The sequence below is a fragment of the Melopsittacus undulatus genome, chromosome 9 (genome assembly GCF_012275295.1).
Source record: "Melopsittacus undulatus isolate bMelUnd1 chromosome 9, bMelUnd1.mat.Z, whole genome shotgun sequence".
In the NCBI taxonomy this organism is placed as follows: domain Eukaryota; kingdom Metazoa; phylum Chordata; class Aves; order Psittaciformes; family Psittaculidae; genus Melopsittacus; species Melopsittacus undulatus.
The window spans coordinates 8,639,574-8,653,952 of record NC_047535.1 but is presented as its reverse complement, the minus strand read 5'-3'; the positions used below and the strand labels follow the sequence as shown (position 1 = coordinate 8,653,952).

Sequence of the window (14,379 nt, the reverse complement as noted above, 5' to 3'; positions counted from 1 at the left end):
AAAGTATTGGCCACTATCTTCTATGTGGTATCAGACTCCTTTCCTGCTTGAATCATCAATTACACTGGTGTCTAATTGGACTTGTCTGGGATTTTAGAGGCCAGTACCAGGATAAGAAAGACACTCTACTTGGGACTATTTAATTGCTTCCCTGTAGAACACATAAACCCTAAGTACAGGGTGCAAAGAAAAGGGAAAACAGCATTTTAAATTAGCAAAGATGCTGTTCTTCTGCAGAAAACAAAACCATCTCAGCTGTAGTTAACGCCAGCTAACAGCAGTGCCAACCTGTGGCAGCACATAGCAAGAGGTACTTGCTCCAAGCCCTGCTGGCAGCCTGATCTTCGAGGGCCAGAGTTCTTCAGGTCAGCTTTCAGCTGTTGTCAGGGAGACTTTGGGCTCACTGAACTCTCCTCACCTGGAACACCTCAGTCTGGCTGGGCTGCGGGTGTGAATGCTGGTCGCTGCTTTGCTGGTTGTGATGTTGGCTCTGCCACTGGGACCAGACTTCGGAAGGTCTCCCCTGGAACTGGCCACTGCTCTGGCCACCTTCAGCTGGATGGGGGAAGAAAGGGCAGAAGTCAGAGAGCAGCTCCTTCAGAACTCCCACCTGCTTTTGAGGCTTCATCCATCAATGCCTGTGTTCGCACATCACTTTAGAAAACAGATCCCAAGTGACACACAGCCCCTGCAGGGTGGAAGCTGTGAACCAGTTTCAGCCCTGAATTGCAGGACGGGGGCTAACCTAAGAGCAAAGCTCATTGCTGTGGCTGCACAGGCATGGCAGGTGAATCGCTCACAGTAAAGCACACAGTGACACTGTAAGCCAGGCAATGGAAAACAATTTTCAAAGCATCCCCCCTGCTTATGTGCCATTTTACTTAAATACCAAACTGCATCATCTGAATGCTCTTTCTTTTTAAAAGACTAATTCTTGCAGAGCAGTGGGTGCACAGTTACCTACCCAGCTAGGAAACATGTAAGCAGAACTAAGATTTTTGTGAGCAGATGTAAAACCAGTAAAATCAACAGGCAACAGCCTTGCTGTGTTAAATGTAGACACTGTTGTATTAAATGCAGAGTGTTGCTTGTGGACTATCATGTCCTCCAATATTAACACTGAAAAATTATTTCTTTAACATGCAGCCTATAGCAAATTACTATCCTGTTCATATGGTGATGGCATTTTAAAAGTCTGAGGCCATTTAAATGTCACAGAGTAAAATGAACAGCAATGTGTTATGGTAAATACACTTAAAATGATAACTTCAGGGAGATGCATTTCTTCTAGTCTACTAGAAAAAAAAACAGGATGCCACACACATTGCTTTGGTCACCTATTACACATACTTTTTTCATGAGTACAGTTACAGGTCACACGTAAGCTGGATTCATATTGCCCTCCATTTCTATAGACTATTCCCAAATGCATAAAATTTCTGGATAATTTTCTTTCAATTATTTACGATATCTCCTTCTACGAATTAGCATTTTAGAAAGCTTCCTACCAGGCTTATGCTTTTTCTCTGAACATTTTCCTTCTCTTTTTTTAACTACTCCTGCTATTTTTGCCTGTTTTCCCCTCACTGCAGAGAACTAAGCTGGGTAGAGCTGGTTCTCCCTAGTTATAAATGCCCTCTGCCAAGGATGCCAAATTTCCTGTGCCAAGCATCCACACGTGTGCTATATGAGGTCTCTGATAACTAGACTCAATCATACTATAATCATGGCTTCAGAAAATACAGAAACATGTGCTTAATCCAATACTTGTGGTTACCAGCAAAACCATGCCAGACAAACAAAGCAAACATGTTACAGGAAAGCGAACAGGCTGTAGTGATGTATTTCTATCACATCTGAAGTGGATAATGACAGTTCTTCCCTCACTGACGTTACCACAAGCAATAATTCAGCTGACTCAGAAACCCTGCAGCCATTTTATGGGACAAAATAAAATCCATCTAAGTTACCCTTTAAAAGAAAGCTGCAAGTTATTTTTTCTCAGAACAACACACTGAAATTAACTCAGCGAGGCAAATGATGCTGCTTTTCAGCAAAACAGTTATTGCCAGCCGGAGGTTCAAGACATTCATCTCTGTGAAGGCTGAGTTATTAATAGTATCCAAACTGATGTAGGTCAGGAAATGTTTCTCATTAGGTGAAAGAGTTCTTGCCAAGTAGCTTAGGCTTGAAATACAAGGCTGTCTCATAAACAAATGTACAAAGCCTGGTGCAAATGGAAATGGAGGCATGAATAACACTCTGTGAGAAGAGCTGTTTCGATGCACCTTTTCTAAGCAATGCAGGTCTGCATTTGGTGAGGATTATCTGCAACAGGTCTGTACCCATTTTATTCTCAAGGAACAAGAGAAAAATGACACACATTAGCACACTTCTACCTATGCTGTTTGGAATGGCACGTTATTACCCACCAACAACATTTTTCATGTCTGTTTACCACTGATGGATTAATAATATTTTTTACTCTTGGATATTATTCTGCCGGTGGAGTGTAGAAAACGTAGCAAGGGGTCAGCCATTGGGTCACAGTCTGAAAGCCACTAAATTATCATGTAATAGGAAAAGAAAACCATTTCAAAACATGGCACCTACACTGATGAGGTTAGTAGCACAGGGGAATACAAAACCAACTATCTCCAGCCAAACTCCAACAAGCCACGTCTGGGCAGAAGAACACTGCCATGCAGTCAGGGAAGGTGAAAAATGAAGAGAGAATGCCAATATGTGCCATTTAAGAGTTCTCCTGAAAAGTAAAAAGAAATTGAACCTGCTGACCAGAATCTGACAGGACACGTAACTACTGATGTAAGCAACTTCTGAATCATTCATGTCACCATTTACTGGGGGAAAAAAAAAAGACAGTTCCCTCATACCATAAAATACCACAATACCTTGAAGTGTGTTCCATGGAGGAGATGCAGCAAGGAGGGAACAGGTCATCTCTATCCACTATGCTCAATAGCAGAATGCAAAACCCTTTCCCCACCTGGGCTTCCCAACCAACCCACTAAAAGAAAGGTTGGAGGACTGTTAATGAAGTTAGTGCTGAGGAGTTTAATTTTTAAATGCATTTCTGTGTTAGGTCATTTAAAACTTACCAAACCCTGCACTTCGGTTTGCTAAGCTTGAGTAGGCATTCCCACTCGGAGAAGAGGTGGCTGGGCTGGAAAGAGGGCTGTACGACGACGGATCAGCTGGGTAGGTGTGACTTGTTCCAATCCCAAAGGGAGATGACTGAGCCTTGCCAGACTGTGATGGAATTTGCTGAGGAGTAAAGGGTAAAAGAAGGAATGAGTTGCACTTTCAAGGAACAGCACAGCAGACTCACTTTTTAACAGTGTAAAGCAAAGACTATAGAAAATCTGCAGATGCAAATAGCCATGAAGTTTCTGTCTCAGACGCATTTCATTTCTGTCAAAGTAACTTATTGCTGCAGAAGGAATACAACAGACTATAAACTAAGACAGAGCTCTCCTGCTTATTAACTCACATGTACTCAGTATCAGATTTTTTTCACCTTCTTATAAGGACTAATCTCAAACTGAACAGGTATAAAGAATTCACCTTTATTTGCCAGGTGTTTTGATTTTGCAGTGCCACAGTAAATTCATGGTTATCTGAATGTATTACAGTATACAGTTCTCAGATGACCAGAGTCTCCAGTGCTTCAAGTAAATGGTCAAAGACGTTCCAAAACTAATAAGCTGCTTTCTCTCTCTGCCTAAGTACAAACAGCAATTATTTTGCCTTGTAAAAGGTTTGGGAGTGAGTGTGAATCACCAGCCCTGGGAGCGGAGAAGGAACAGATTCACTTTGCTTTAACTGGGAGCTGAGTCAACTTAAGGTATTACAAACCAACTTCCTATAATTTTAATCTACATAATGGCTTTGTCATAGGATCTCCAAGAATGTTACACAAATGATTAAACACTGCAGGCCACTTTGAAACATGTACAACATGTACACTGAGACTAAGGGAGGTGAAGTGTCTCATCCAAAGTCATGTGCCACAGCAACATTTAATGCTACAGACAGAAACTGCTTATAAATCATTTTCTGCATCCTGAACAAATCCAGCAGCTCCAAGAAAAATTCACAGCCTAACCAATTCCACAAGCAGAAATTAAAGGTGATTAGGTCCCTAGATACTTCTACTGATGTGCACTGTTACTGGCAATCAATGCACTCAAGCAAAGCTATTATCCCCTGGAAGACAGAGAGCAAAATTAAGCCCCCATAATCCAAGGGAAAACAGTCAGTGACTAGTTACACCACTCAGACACACACAAGTCCTTGAAGCTGGATGGGACCCACCGAGGTACAGAGGTATGGGTACATAGGGAGCTGGTGGACATGCTCATCAGGCTAAGTAGCTTCTGCTCTGAATTCTTGCCCGGATTTGTATGTGCCCCTTTCTAACAACTCTGCAGACTGTGGGTAATATTGCTGGGTGCAAGGTCTTGATCCAAGAAAAAATTATCACAGCTTAATATTAAAGGAAAACAGCTGTCTTCTTTTGCTTCATTCAGTGCACATGTCAGTGCAGGACTGAGACCTGCCACTGGGATTTATGTCAGCATAGCGACTGCCAGTATTATGGACACTATTACAAACTAAATGCAATTACACACAGGACAGTTGTCTTAAATTATAAATTAAATTAAATTAAATTATATTCCTGCCAAGGAATAGAAGTGGGGGAACCTATTTCACTCCAACCATAAATGATAATGACAAAGTACATTAAATCTTATTATAAGTGGGGTCTACCAGCTCTTTTGTAAAAAACACAGAGATTGGAAATCTTTAATGACCATGAAAATAAAACACCTTTAATCAATACCTGTCCTGGAAATGGTGGGCGATTTCCTGTCCAGGCAACCTGACTCTGATTTAGCTGGCGAGATATCTGTGTCAGATTCTGGCCTGTTGAAGAAGAAGACTGGATGTCGTTCACACCAGGCACGTGTACCACAGACGAACTAAAGGAACAGAAACAGTGCGTCATTTGTAAGCTATATTCCCAGTGCACAAATAATATTCCACGCATGGAAATTTTTAAAATCATAGTAAAACAAACTGTTCAATCTGTCTTGATAAAAAAATGACTTAAAACCATCACAAAACTACAACACACATTGGCATTCTGAGATGTCAGTCAAATAGACACAGAGGGCAAAATTATTTGTAATCTCTTTGAAAGGGCTTGCAAGAATAAAATCAGTCTGATCCATGGTGCATAAACACTTAGCTCCATACTAGTTTTATACTTAATGCATTAAAAAAAACCTGCCTGTGGAAAGTATTCGATCAAGTACTGAATTTTAAATTAGTGCTTAAGCTCAATTTAATCATTTGCTTAAATGCTATACTAAATAAAGATGCACAAAAAGATGATACCTATAAGCACTTCTTTATTTGTTTTCTGCCTGGGAAATGAGGAAGCGTGTGTTATATATTAAAAATCTGAGCTTTTAATTCCTTTTTTCACCAACTGATGCGAAAGAGCAACATGCAGTTATATACCCAGGCAAAAGAATCATCAAGACAGAAACTTAAGGTATTGTAATAGCTTTGGAATTTAAATAAAAAGGTATTTCCAAAGGAACTCGTTTATATGTTATCTGTTTCCTAATCACTGAATTTCACTACAGAGAAATTTCCCTGAAATTCCGAAGTAAGACAATTCTATGAAGGACTGCTCCACTTTAGTATTTATTCTCATGAAAATCTAGAACAACTGAATCTATGTAACCACACATTGTCAACACACTTTTCTATATTTTCATATATTAAATTATACATTATTTTACATGTCATCTATAAATGCATGAATTAATATAAATGAAGACACAACATATAAAAATGCTCTTGTGCATCAACTGAAACAGATCGTTCTTTTCTCCAGTCCCTTCCCTACTGCCTGTTTTCACAGTCTTACAGAGTAAGAAGAGAGCAGACTGGGAAAAGAAGTAAACAAGGCTGAGCAGAGAGGAAGTAGGAATCTGAATCCTCTGAGAAGGCTGACAAAAGCCCTCCCAGACTGGTAAGCAAAACGTGGCAGGCATTTGAATATGGGACTTGCTATTCTCTCTTTCTTAAGCTGCTGAAAAGCAAAGTGTGTGTTTAGAAATTCTTTGTAGAGTTTGTTTTCTGTTAGTTGGGATTTTTTTAAATTTACTTTTTATTTTATTTTTCACTACTACAGAATCTCTGAAGAGGCAAACGTGGACCAGAAGGTCCATATAAGTCTGGCTGAACTGAGAAGCACACAACAGCTGCTGGGAATGGCTGCCCCCACTGCCAACACCAGCCCAGCTGGATTGGGAAATCCCATCATTGCAGGGACTTGGACTGTATCTGGACCATATACTTTGAAACCAGGAGCCTGTAAAATAGTGCCTAAAGGCTGTTTGAATGGACCAAGCTGGAGAGCATTCAAGGAGAACAGTTCACCAAGGTTGGAAATGCTGGCAGATGTGTCATTATCTGATGTAATAGAAAAGCAGTAGGAAAAAAGATAGTGTTAAACATCAGGAATTAACAAAGGAAAAAAAACACAACAAACCCCATGATGGCTAGCCAACCATCCAGCAATATACAATATCCAATTAAAAGACATTTTAATTTACTGTCATATTCCCCCCTAAGTCGCTCTTAGTTTTAATCTGACAAAACACATGCATGGGGATTTTATTTCTCCCCACTGAGGTTATTAGCAACTTTAACTTTAAGGACACGTGGGTTTAAATAAAATTATCATTTGCAGATTTGTTCTAATTCCTGGAACTGACAGCCTCTGAATGGCTGTTCCTTTGCTTTCACAACCTTGGTTGGTCTAAAACAGGAGGATGAAACTCCAGTGTGACAGTCCCAGAATGGTGATAGGAAAGGCACCAAAGTAAAGTGACAGTCCCAGAATGGTGATAGGAAAGGCACCAAGGTAAATATAATCACTCTCAAAAATTCACTGGAAATGAAGGCAAACTCTCAAACTTCAGATGAGGCTAATCTGTATTGGCAGCTGGTAGGCAACATGTCCTCTGAGTAACTAAAAAATGCCCTGGAAAATTACAAACCACCACCCTATGTGCATCTGGAAACTGCCTTAGAAAACTACTTATGTCTGTGTTCTAGCTGTCACCAAGGACTATGGGTGAAGCATCCTCTGTTCCCTTTAATGATGTTCTTCAAGTCAGCCTGCAGAAGTACTGACAGCTCTAAGTGCAAAACAAAACTTTGCACCAACCTAGCTTGGTTGAATATTGCTCATATCTCTGAGCCTGTCCCATCACCTCTCACATTTATTTCCCTTTGTGATTTGTTGATGCTTCTCATCTTTTTTCTCAATTACATCATCACAGCAACAAGTATTTTTAATAGAGATATCAAGATCATCTCAGCCTGTAAGCTTAGCCACCAAGTGCTGAGATACCCACATAGGACAAAAGAGTACACAAACCATATCTCATTCATGTAAAGAAAGCCTTTGCACCTTAGGTTGGCTTTGTTTCCACCAGATCAAAAGGGAACAGCTCCCTACTCTCAGACAGAAACTGGTATGTTTAGGATCTGGACTACAGTACCTGAAAGTCTTTCCTGAATGTCCCGGCTGAAATGGGCTTCCCTGTGAGTAAAGCTGCTGGCTTCCTGCTGTTGATGCTGAGGCCATCATTTTTTTATCTGCTACAGAAGAAAAACAAATCACAGAAAAAAAGAAGTTTAGAGGATAAGAAAAAGAAGGCAAAATTATATAATAAGAATTGCAATGTGCCTATATATATATATATATATATATGCATCAGGGAGTTTTCTTTCCCATTAAAGGTTAATGAAGAAGCCTGTGGAACATATGAAGAGCGACACAAAATGGTTATATGACAATTAAGTAGGAAACAAGAGGCACAGCTGGATTGTGTGTACTTTATATCCTCTTCTCAGGATGTACCTCATTAATGCTATTGTTTGCAAAGAACATACCACTGGTACATGCCCTCTGGTCACACAGCACAGACCTTCTCTGTGCCTGCTGGAAGCTGCTCCTGACCATGTAGACAGGAGGGGGAATGTGAGACAGAGTGGCTCTGGCTGAGGTAGGGAGTGATGGGGGCATGGATTCAGCTACAGGATGAAAAAGGGGAACAAAGGTTTTCTGGAAGAAAGATGGGATGTCTGCCCAGGGGAAATGCCACATGAAACAAGCCTGGTATGAAGAAGGTCTGATGCACATGTGCCTCTATGTCTACCTGGGTGTGGCCTCAGGTGAGGGTATGTTTCTGGTGCCATGAGAAGCTCTCCACTATTACCGCAGCCTGAGTGTCTCCAAAACCTGCCCACTTGAGTTGTGGCAATGCAAAATACTGGTCTCTTATGGATTATGATGTCCTATATGTGGCTTGAGGGAGCCATGAAACAGCATGCAAGCATCCCAGGGGGGCATAAGACAGACTAGCAAAGTGAATAACACACACACAGAGATGCCATTAACTTTTATAGTCTACTCTTAATGTGGCAACTGGAGATTAGTCTCTAATTGAAAGAAATGAGACTGGGTGAACAGTGCCATTCGGTCCCTTAATTTAACTGGCACTGGATTATTCCAAAAACCAGCGAAACCTCACTACTACTTCTTCTCTGAAAATCATTTGAAGGTCTGCCTCACCACACTTTACTCAACTTCCCCATCTTACCTTATTACTTCCAAGTGCATTTGTTGCTACACACCTCTGATAGGCCTAGAAATCAAGTCTGCCTCCTCATTTTCCCCTTTGCTCTTTCCAGCTTCCCACCCATTTGACAGGATGCTCTCCTGGACAAAAGGCCCATTCAACTCACAAGTAGTAAGAGTATATTTTAGTTTTCCCTAGCTTTTAGAGACCTTGTTAGCATGGCTCACCAAAGGCCTCCCAACACACAACAGCTCTTCACTATTGCCCAAGTTCTTCTTATGTTATGTTCCTAACAAGAATCTAAGCTCATCTTCTGAAAGAAAGAAGTTACCTCAAATTACCTCCGAGGAGCCTTGGAGGAGTGTGTAGGCCACTGAAGCAAGCTGTCACTGCTTTTCCTCTGTCACGGAGAAATCAGCAGAAATTCCTCACTACCTACACACTGCCCAGCACAGACACTGAGTCTGGGCTGCAAACCTATGCTCTCATATGAGAAAACAAAGGAGAAATGGGGACAATGTCGAGAGGTTATGTAGGTAATAGGAAGAATTGAGAATGGAAGATGTGCCACTTTCTAAGGCCACCCTTTACAGGGATACCAAACTCTCAGGGTTGGAAGAGACTGAGCCAAAATCCTGCGGGGTACTTCAGATATTTGAGAACAACTCACCAGCAAAACTGAGAATGCACTAAATGAACTGGAATTCCTCAAGTGGAGCAGAGTTGCCATGGCAGCTTCCAGGGTCCGTGCTGCAGGATGAGGCCAGGACAAAGGGAACAGCTAAACTAATCGTGAGTAGCTAAACTGGCTTTGAAGTCTCTCTCCTGAGTTACCCTGAATGCTCTTTAGCCTCTGAATCTGGCCCACACCTCTCTCAGCCATATTCTCACACAGGCCTTTACACACTAATTCTCTGCATTGAAAATCTATTTTGCTTTGGTGTTTTACCTGCATTCTTAGACCTGTTTCTCTCTAAACCCCATCACTGTACTGGTCAATGATATGCCCTTCTCCCAGCAGGACCAATGTATCTGCCTTTAGAAGGTAGATCTCTGTAAGAGCCACATCATCACATAAGAGCCACATTCTAGGCACTTGCATGAATTGGTGAAGCCAGACTTCCTCTCCCCACTTTTGTTTTTCAATTATGTGTGGCCACATAATTTACAACATGGCAACAATCTCCCCATGGCAAACCTGTATTTTTACAGAATGTAGCAGAGAATGAGATCAGGTATCAACATAACGCAAATGTCTTGCAGGCAGCATGCAGGTTTGTCAATATTGGTTTTGGCCAATGTATCTCATCTCTAACTGTGAACCATCCTTTTTTATCATTCAGAGAAGACCTTGATCACAGGTCCCATGAGAAATTCAGACAGGGTGAATGTCCCAAAGAAAGCATAGCCTGTAAATTGATAAGAGTGAAAAGAGAAATGGCATTTTCAAGTATATAACCTCCCAGCTACCTCACAGCTTGACAGGCCATTAACCCTAACCCCTACCCACAAACAGTTGAGAGGTGGCTGAAAAAGAGCCAATAAGGCAGCCAAAAAGCAAGATGTTCTTGCTTGGAAAAACATGTTCTGGTGTTTAGGGTTGGACTCTTGCTACCTTCTGATGGACCCCTTTTATGGCCTCAGTTGTTGACTTCACTGTTAGAGTAGACAGACAAGGATGAACAAAAGTAACAGAGAAGTCCTAGCAACAGGACAGAATATCAAGTTTGTTCTGCAGTTACAATGCCCTCTCCATTTGAGAAGGCCAATCCAGACATAAAAACCCAATGAAGTGAGGCCATCTCCCAGCACCACTGGAGTCAAACCCTGTGGGTCACTTCCTTCATGCACTGCATGACACTTGCACATTGATTTATTTAAAACAAATGTAAAAACTTCTCTTTTTCAGTGAGGACAGTTAAGAACAATAAACAATTTACAAGTTCTTCCACGAGCAGTGGAATTAACAAGCCTGGTTTCCTACAGATACATCTCAGATGACCCCTTCAGCTGCCAGTCTTCTCAGTGACTTCTGTCTGTCAGGACAACATGTAGCATAGGCTGGGTCTAGTTTGAGTCAGCTATGTCCCACTGACAAGTTAGCTGCTAGCTCTTAGAACAGGGCTAGGAAACATTTTGGTGGGGACACTCAGTCAGGACTTCTCTATTTTCACAAACTATAGAAGAACGTACTATTTCTGAGACTCTGATCACTCTTACAAGAACTTGGCAACAAATTCAGAAGTTGCAGGAAACAAAGTAAGGCCTCACTCACAGGTAATGTGACTAGAGGTGCCCAATCTGACCAGAAACCAAGTGTATTATTACACTTTAAGTAGCATGTGTCTCTGAAAGCATCAATGTAAAAGCTGATAGTATGATAAAAAAAAACAACAAACAATCTTAAAAGTACATGGTAGCTTTCTTAATCCATGTCTATTTTAGAGACAAACTCATGTCTGCTGTCCAAGAAAATATGTACTTAGAAATGGCAAGTTCTGCTCAGAATGTTTAGTATCTACAAACACTGCTTAAGGTGTCCCTGTGAAATAGAGAATCAAAACAGGTAGCTCTGATGACAGCAAAGCTATCTTCCCCTCCTTGAATTTATGCCTCACCATCTTTAGGGGAAATATCAATTAAAGGTAAATTCTAGAATATGAGCTGAAGGCTGATGTTGCTGGAAATTTCTCTGCCATGTTGTAGGCTCTCTTCAATCCCCGGAAGCTGTGTTCCACATCATATAAACAAGTGTAGTAGTGTTAAAGACTAAACATTAGACACGTTCACTTACAAGCAGTTATTCCAGCAAACATCTCAGCAAATCTAGGATCTCTCTCTTGGGAGAAGATAGCATCAGGCTTTTCCACAGACTTTCCACCCTCATGAACGTTAGCTGGCATACTTGGAACAGGCACCTGTTGAGATACACAGAGGAAGCTAATTCCCTCCATCATGTTTGATGAGAAGGAATTCAAGAACAGTCACAAAGTATTTTAGTTTTTCTGAAATCTAAGACTGCTTTATGCTTTAAAAGATCAGAGGCGCAAAAATAAATACTTGAGAGATTTCACCTGAGATAAGTCATAGGATGACAGCCCATCTCTTTGATGTACTTCAAGTTCTGCTTGCTGTTGCTGCAGTTGCCTGCAAAGGAGACAAAATTACTTTGTTACAAAAACCAATTAAGATACAAAAAGGAACAGCCATGTCTCTTATTGTATATTCTGAGTGAAACATCCCTTAGGTGATATAGTAAATCCTTTCCCATGAAATTAGTAGGTTTTTAAAGCTTCCTCATTGAGAAAGACTGCAGCACAGGAATGCACCAGGGCACATGAAGACTTTTGCTGTAATATCACAGAAATGTAGGGGGCAAATAATGTAGGATGGAATCTGACCTCCCTATAAAGAATAAAGAATTCACTATTAAAACACCAAGAATGTCTTCTACATGTTAATGAAGAATATACCAGACCTCTTCACTGATCATACTGAACAAGAAACCTCCAGTAATATTAACAAAGAATTATGCCAGGCAGTAAAAAAACAGGTGATCAAAGCTCTGTCTGAAGCACGTCAGACATGAATATGGAACAACCTGTTGAGCTAGAAAGAACTGCATATAAATCCCTTTGCAATACAAACTATTTAACATGCTTTGATTCTAGTCTCATCAGGATCCAAGTGCAGAGCCTATTACATTTTTGAAAGCTTTTAATGTATTGAATATCCAAAAATAAATTCTGTGTGCTACTATATAAAATCAATTTGTGTTGACTACTGCTACAGAAAACACAAGACTCCTTTCCATGCTAATCAGAACTGAAAAAAATATCCACTGTTTAAATGAGATAAATATCACTGGAAGTAATAGCCTTAATCCAATCATATGAATTTAGGAAAAATGAAATGTGCAGCAGTGTCGTGGTTTAAGACCAATAGAAAAATACTTAAAAGCAGCTGCCAGAGGCAATAAACATTTGGGGCCATCTGGCAGAATGAAGAACTTTAGTGCTGAAAACCCTTCACATCTTTGAAATGCACTTAATTTGTGCTTTGTGTCAGATGCTGTTACTTAACTATGACAATTAGCCAATATCATTAGAAGTCATGAGAACTGAGAGGTGACCTGTAGGGACAACACACAAGTGGCAGTAAGTCAGTATATTCACATTTTATATGTGCAAATATTGCCCTTATATATTGCATTTATACAAACACACAGATCTTTTATGTACTTGTAATATATCCAGCACAGTGATCTTCTGAATCAAATTCTTCACTTCCTTTTTAAAATTACGAAAGGAGGCAAATTCAAAGCTCATAATTTTTAAAATCAGAGCCAGTTATATTAATTGCTGCTACTGGACACTTTAAAATTACTATAACAAAAAAGCTTCTACACAAAAAGCCACTGTGCAGTACAGCTTACCAGAAATAAAACCTAGTTCTCTTGAAAGGATTGCATTAAGAATAGAATTTTACTATTAAAATGCAAATTTATGCTTTCTCATTCAGACTTATATGATCCCCATTCTGGGTCATTAGGAACCTCACTTGCCTAAGCACAGGTTTGTGTGACCGTTTACAGAGAGACGAACCCTGCTTTGTCCCATTTTAAGCTGGGATGGCAGAACATGAGAGCCACAGAGTCTTGTCAGCACACCACTGGCTTTGAGCTGTGCCCAGGCTGCAGCCAAGGCATGCAATAGCTCTGAGCTCAGCACCAGCTTCACTTCACAACTTCCCATTGAAAGCAGTGTGCAGCCAACAGTCCACCTGATAAACAGGCACAACAGCTTGAGATTTCCCTGTAAAAGCAAGAGGTTCACTGCATCCCTTGTCTGAAGAAGCAACACTGCGATGGAGAAGGCAGAGTTCCTTGCTCTGGCACTGGCTAGTACCCCAGGAGGCTCTGACCCAGTCTCTAGAGGCCAAGCTGGCAGCTTGCTGGCATTGCAGCTTTTCAAGGAAGACTGCCTGTGTAATGACAAAAAACCTCAGCAGCTGCAAAATCATCTAAATGTTTTCCACCTTCCATCAACAGTTGCTTTCTGCCACTTGGTCACAATTAGCAAAATTACTTCTGGCCTGAGGATGTGCAAAAGCATACGATCTCTGTGAGGCTCTTTGCTCACTTAGCAAAGAGGAAATAAGCCACTCACACCCAAATTTCGCAAGACCAAAATTTGGATCTTTTGGAGAGAAAAGATAAAATTGGAGTTGGATTGACAAGAAAGCTTGATACTGGCAAATGATACTTGACAGTGGTCACAGTTTCTGGCCTCTCTCTAAAGGAAAGATCACCCAGCTGAGAGAAATTACACACCATGTGGGTGTTCTCCCAGAGAGACACTATAAAGTGACAAGTAATAGATGGGATTTTGCAAAATAGCAAGATCATGGATTTGAAACTCTGGAAAATTAGAACATATTTTTGGCCACAGGCTTCTATTTTAAACTTTTATCCAAATCTTCTTTTAAGTTTTAAACTATATAGATTCAAATGTCAAGGCACTGAGAGACAAACATGTAGACAAAGTCAAATGACAATTTAGGCACAAACAGATGGGAACGTGAGGGAACTCTCGAACAAGGTACTTAAGTAAATAACATATTTTTCCATCCCTTGATACTTTTCCAAAGGACACTTTGCTCAGACACCAGTTACTAGCTTTAATGGCAA

The 14,379-nt window shown here is 40.6% G+C and overlaps 1 protein-coding gene across 1 annotated transcript in view; it reads right to left on the bottom strand.

Annotated features, from left to right (window-relative positions):
- Positions 1-14,379, bottom strand: part of ARNT2 (aryl hydrocarbon receptor nuclear translocator 2) — a 104,209-nt gene that overhangs the window by 6,572 nt on the left and 83,258 nt on the right. Inside the window, exons 13-18 of the mRNA XM_034066267.1 lie at positions 11,765-11,837; positions 11,485-11,608; positions 7,608-7,707; positions 4,865-5,003; positions 3,120-3,285; positions 419-555 (exon numbers count right to left, since the gene is read on the bottom strand). Of these exons, the coding sequence (XP_033922158.1) occupies positions 419-555; positions 3,120-3,285; positions 4,865-5,003; positions 7,608-7,707; positions 11,485-11,608; positions 11,765-11,837 (739 nt within the window). The remainder of the gene's footprint in view (positions 1-418; positions 556-3,119; positions 3,286-4,864; positions 5,004-7,607; positions 7,708-11,484; positions 11,609-11,764; positions 11,838-14,379) is intronic.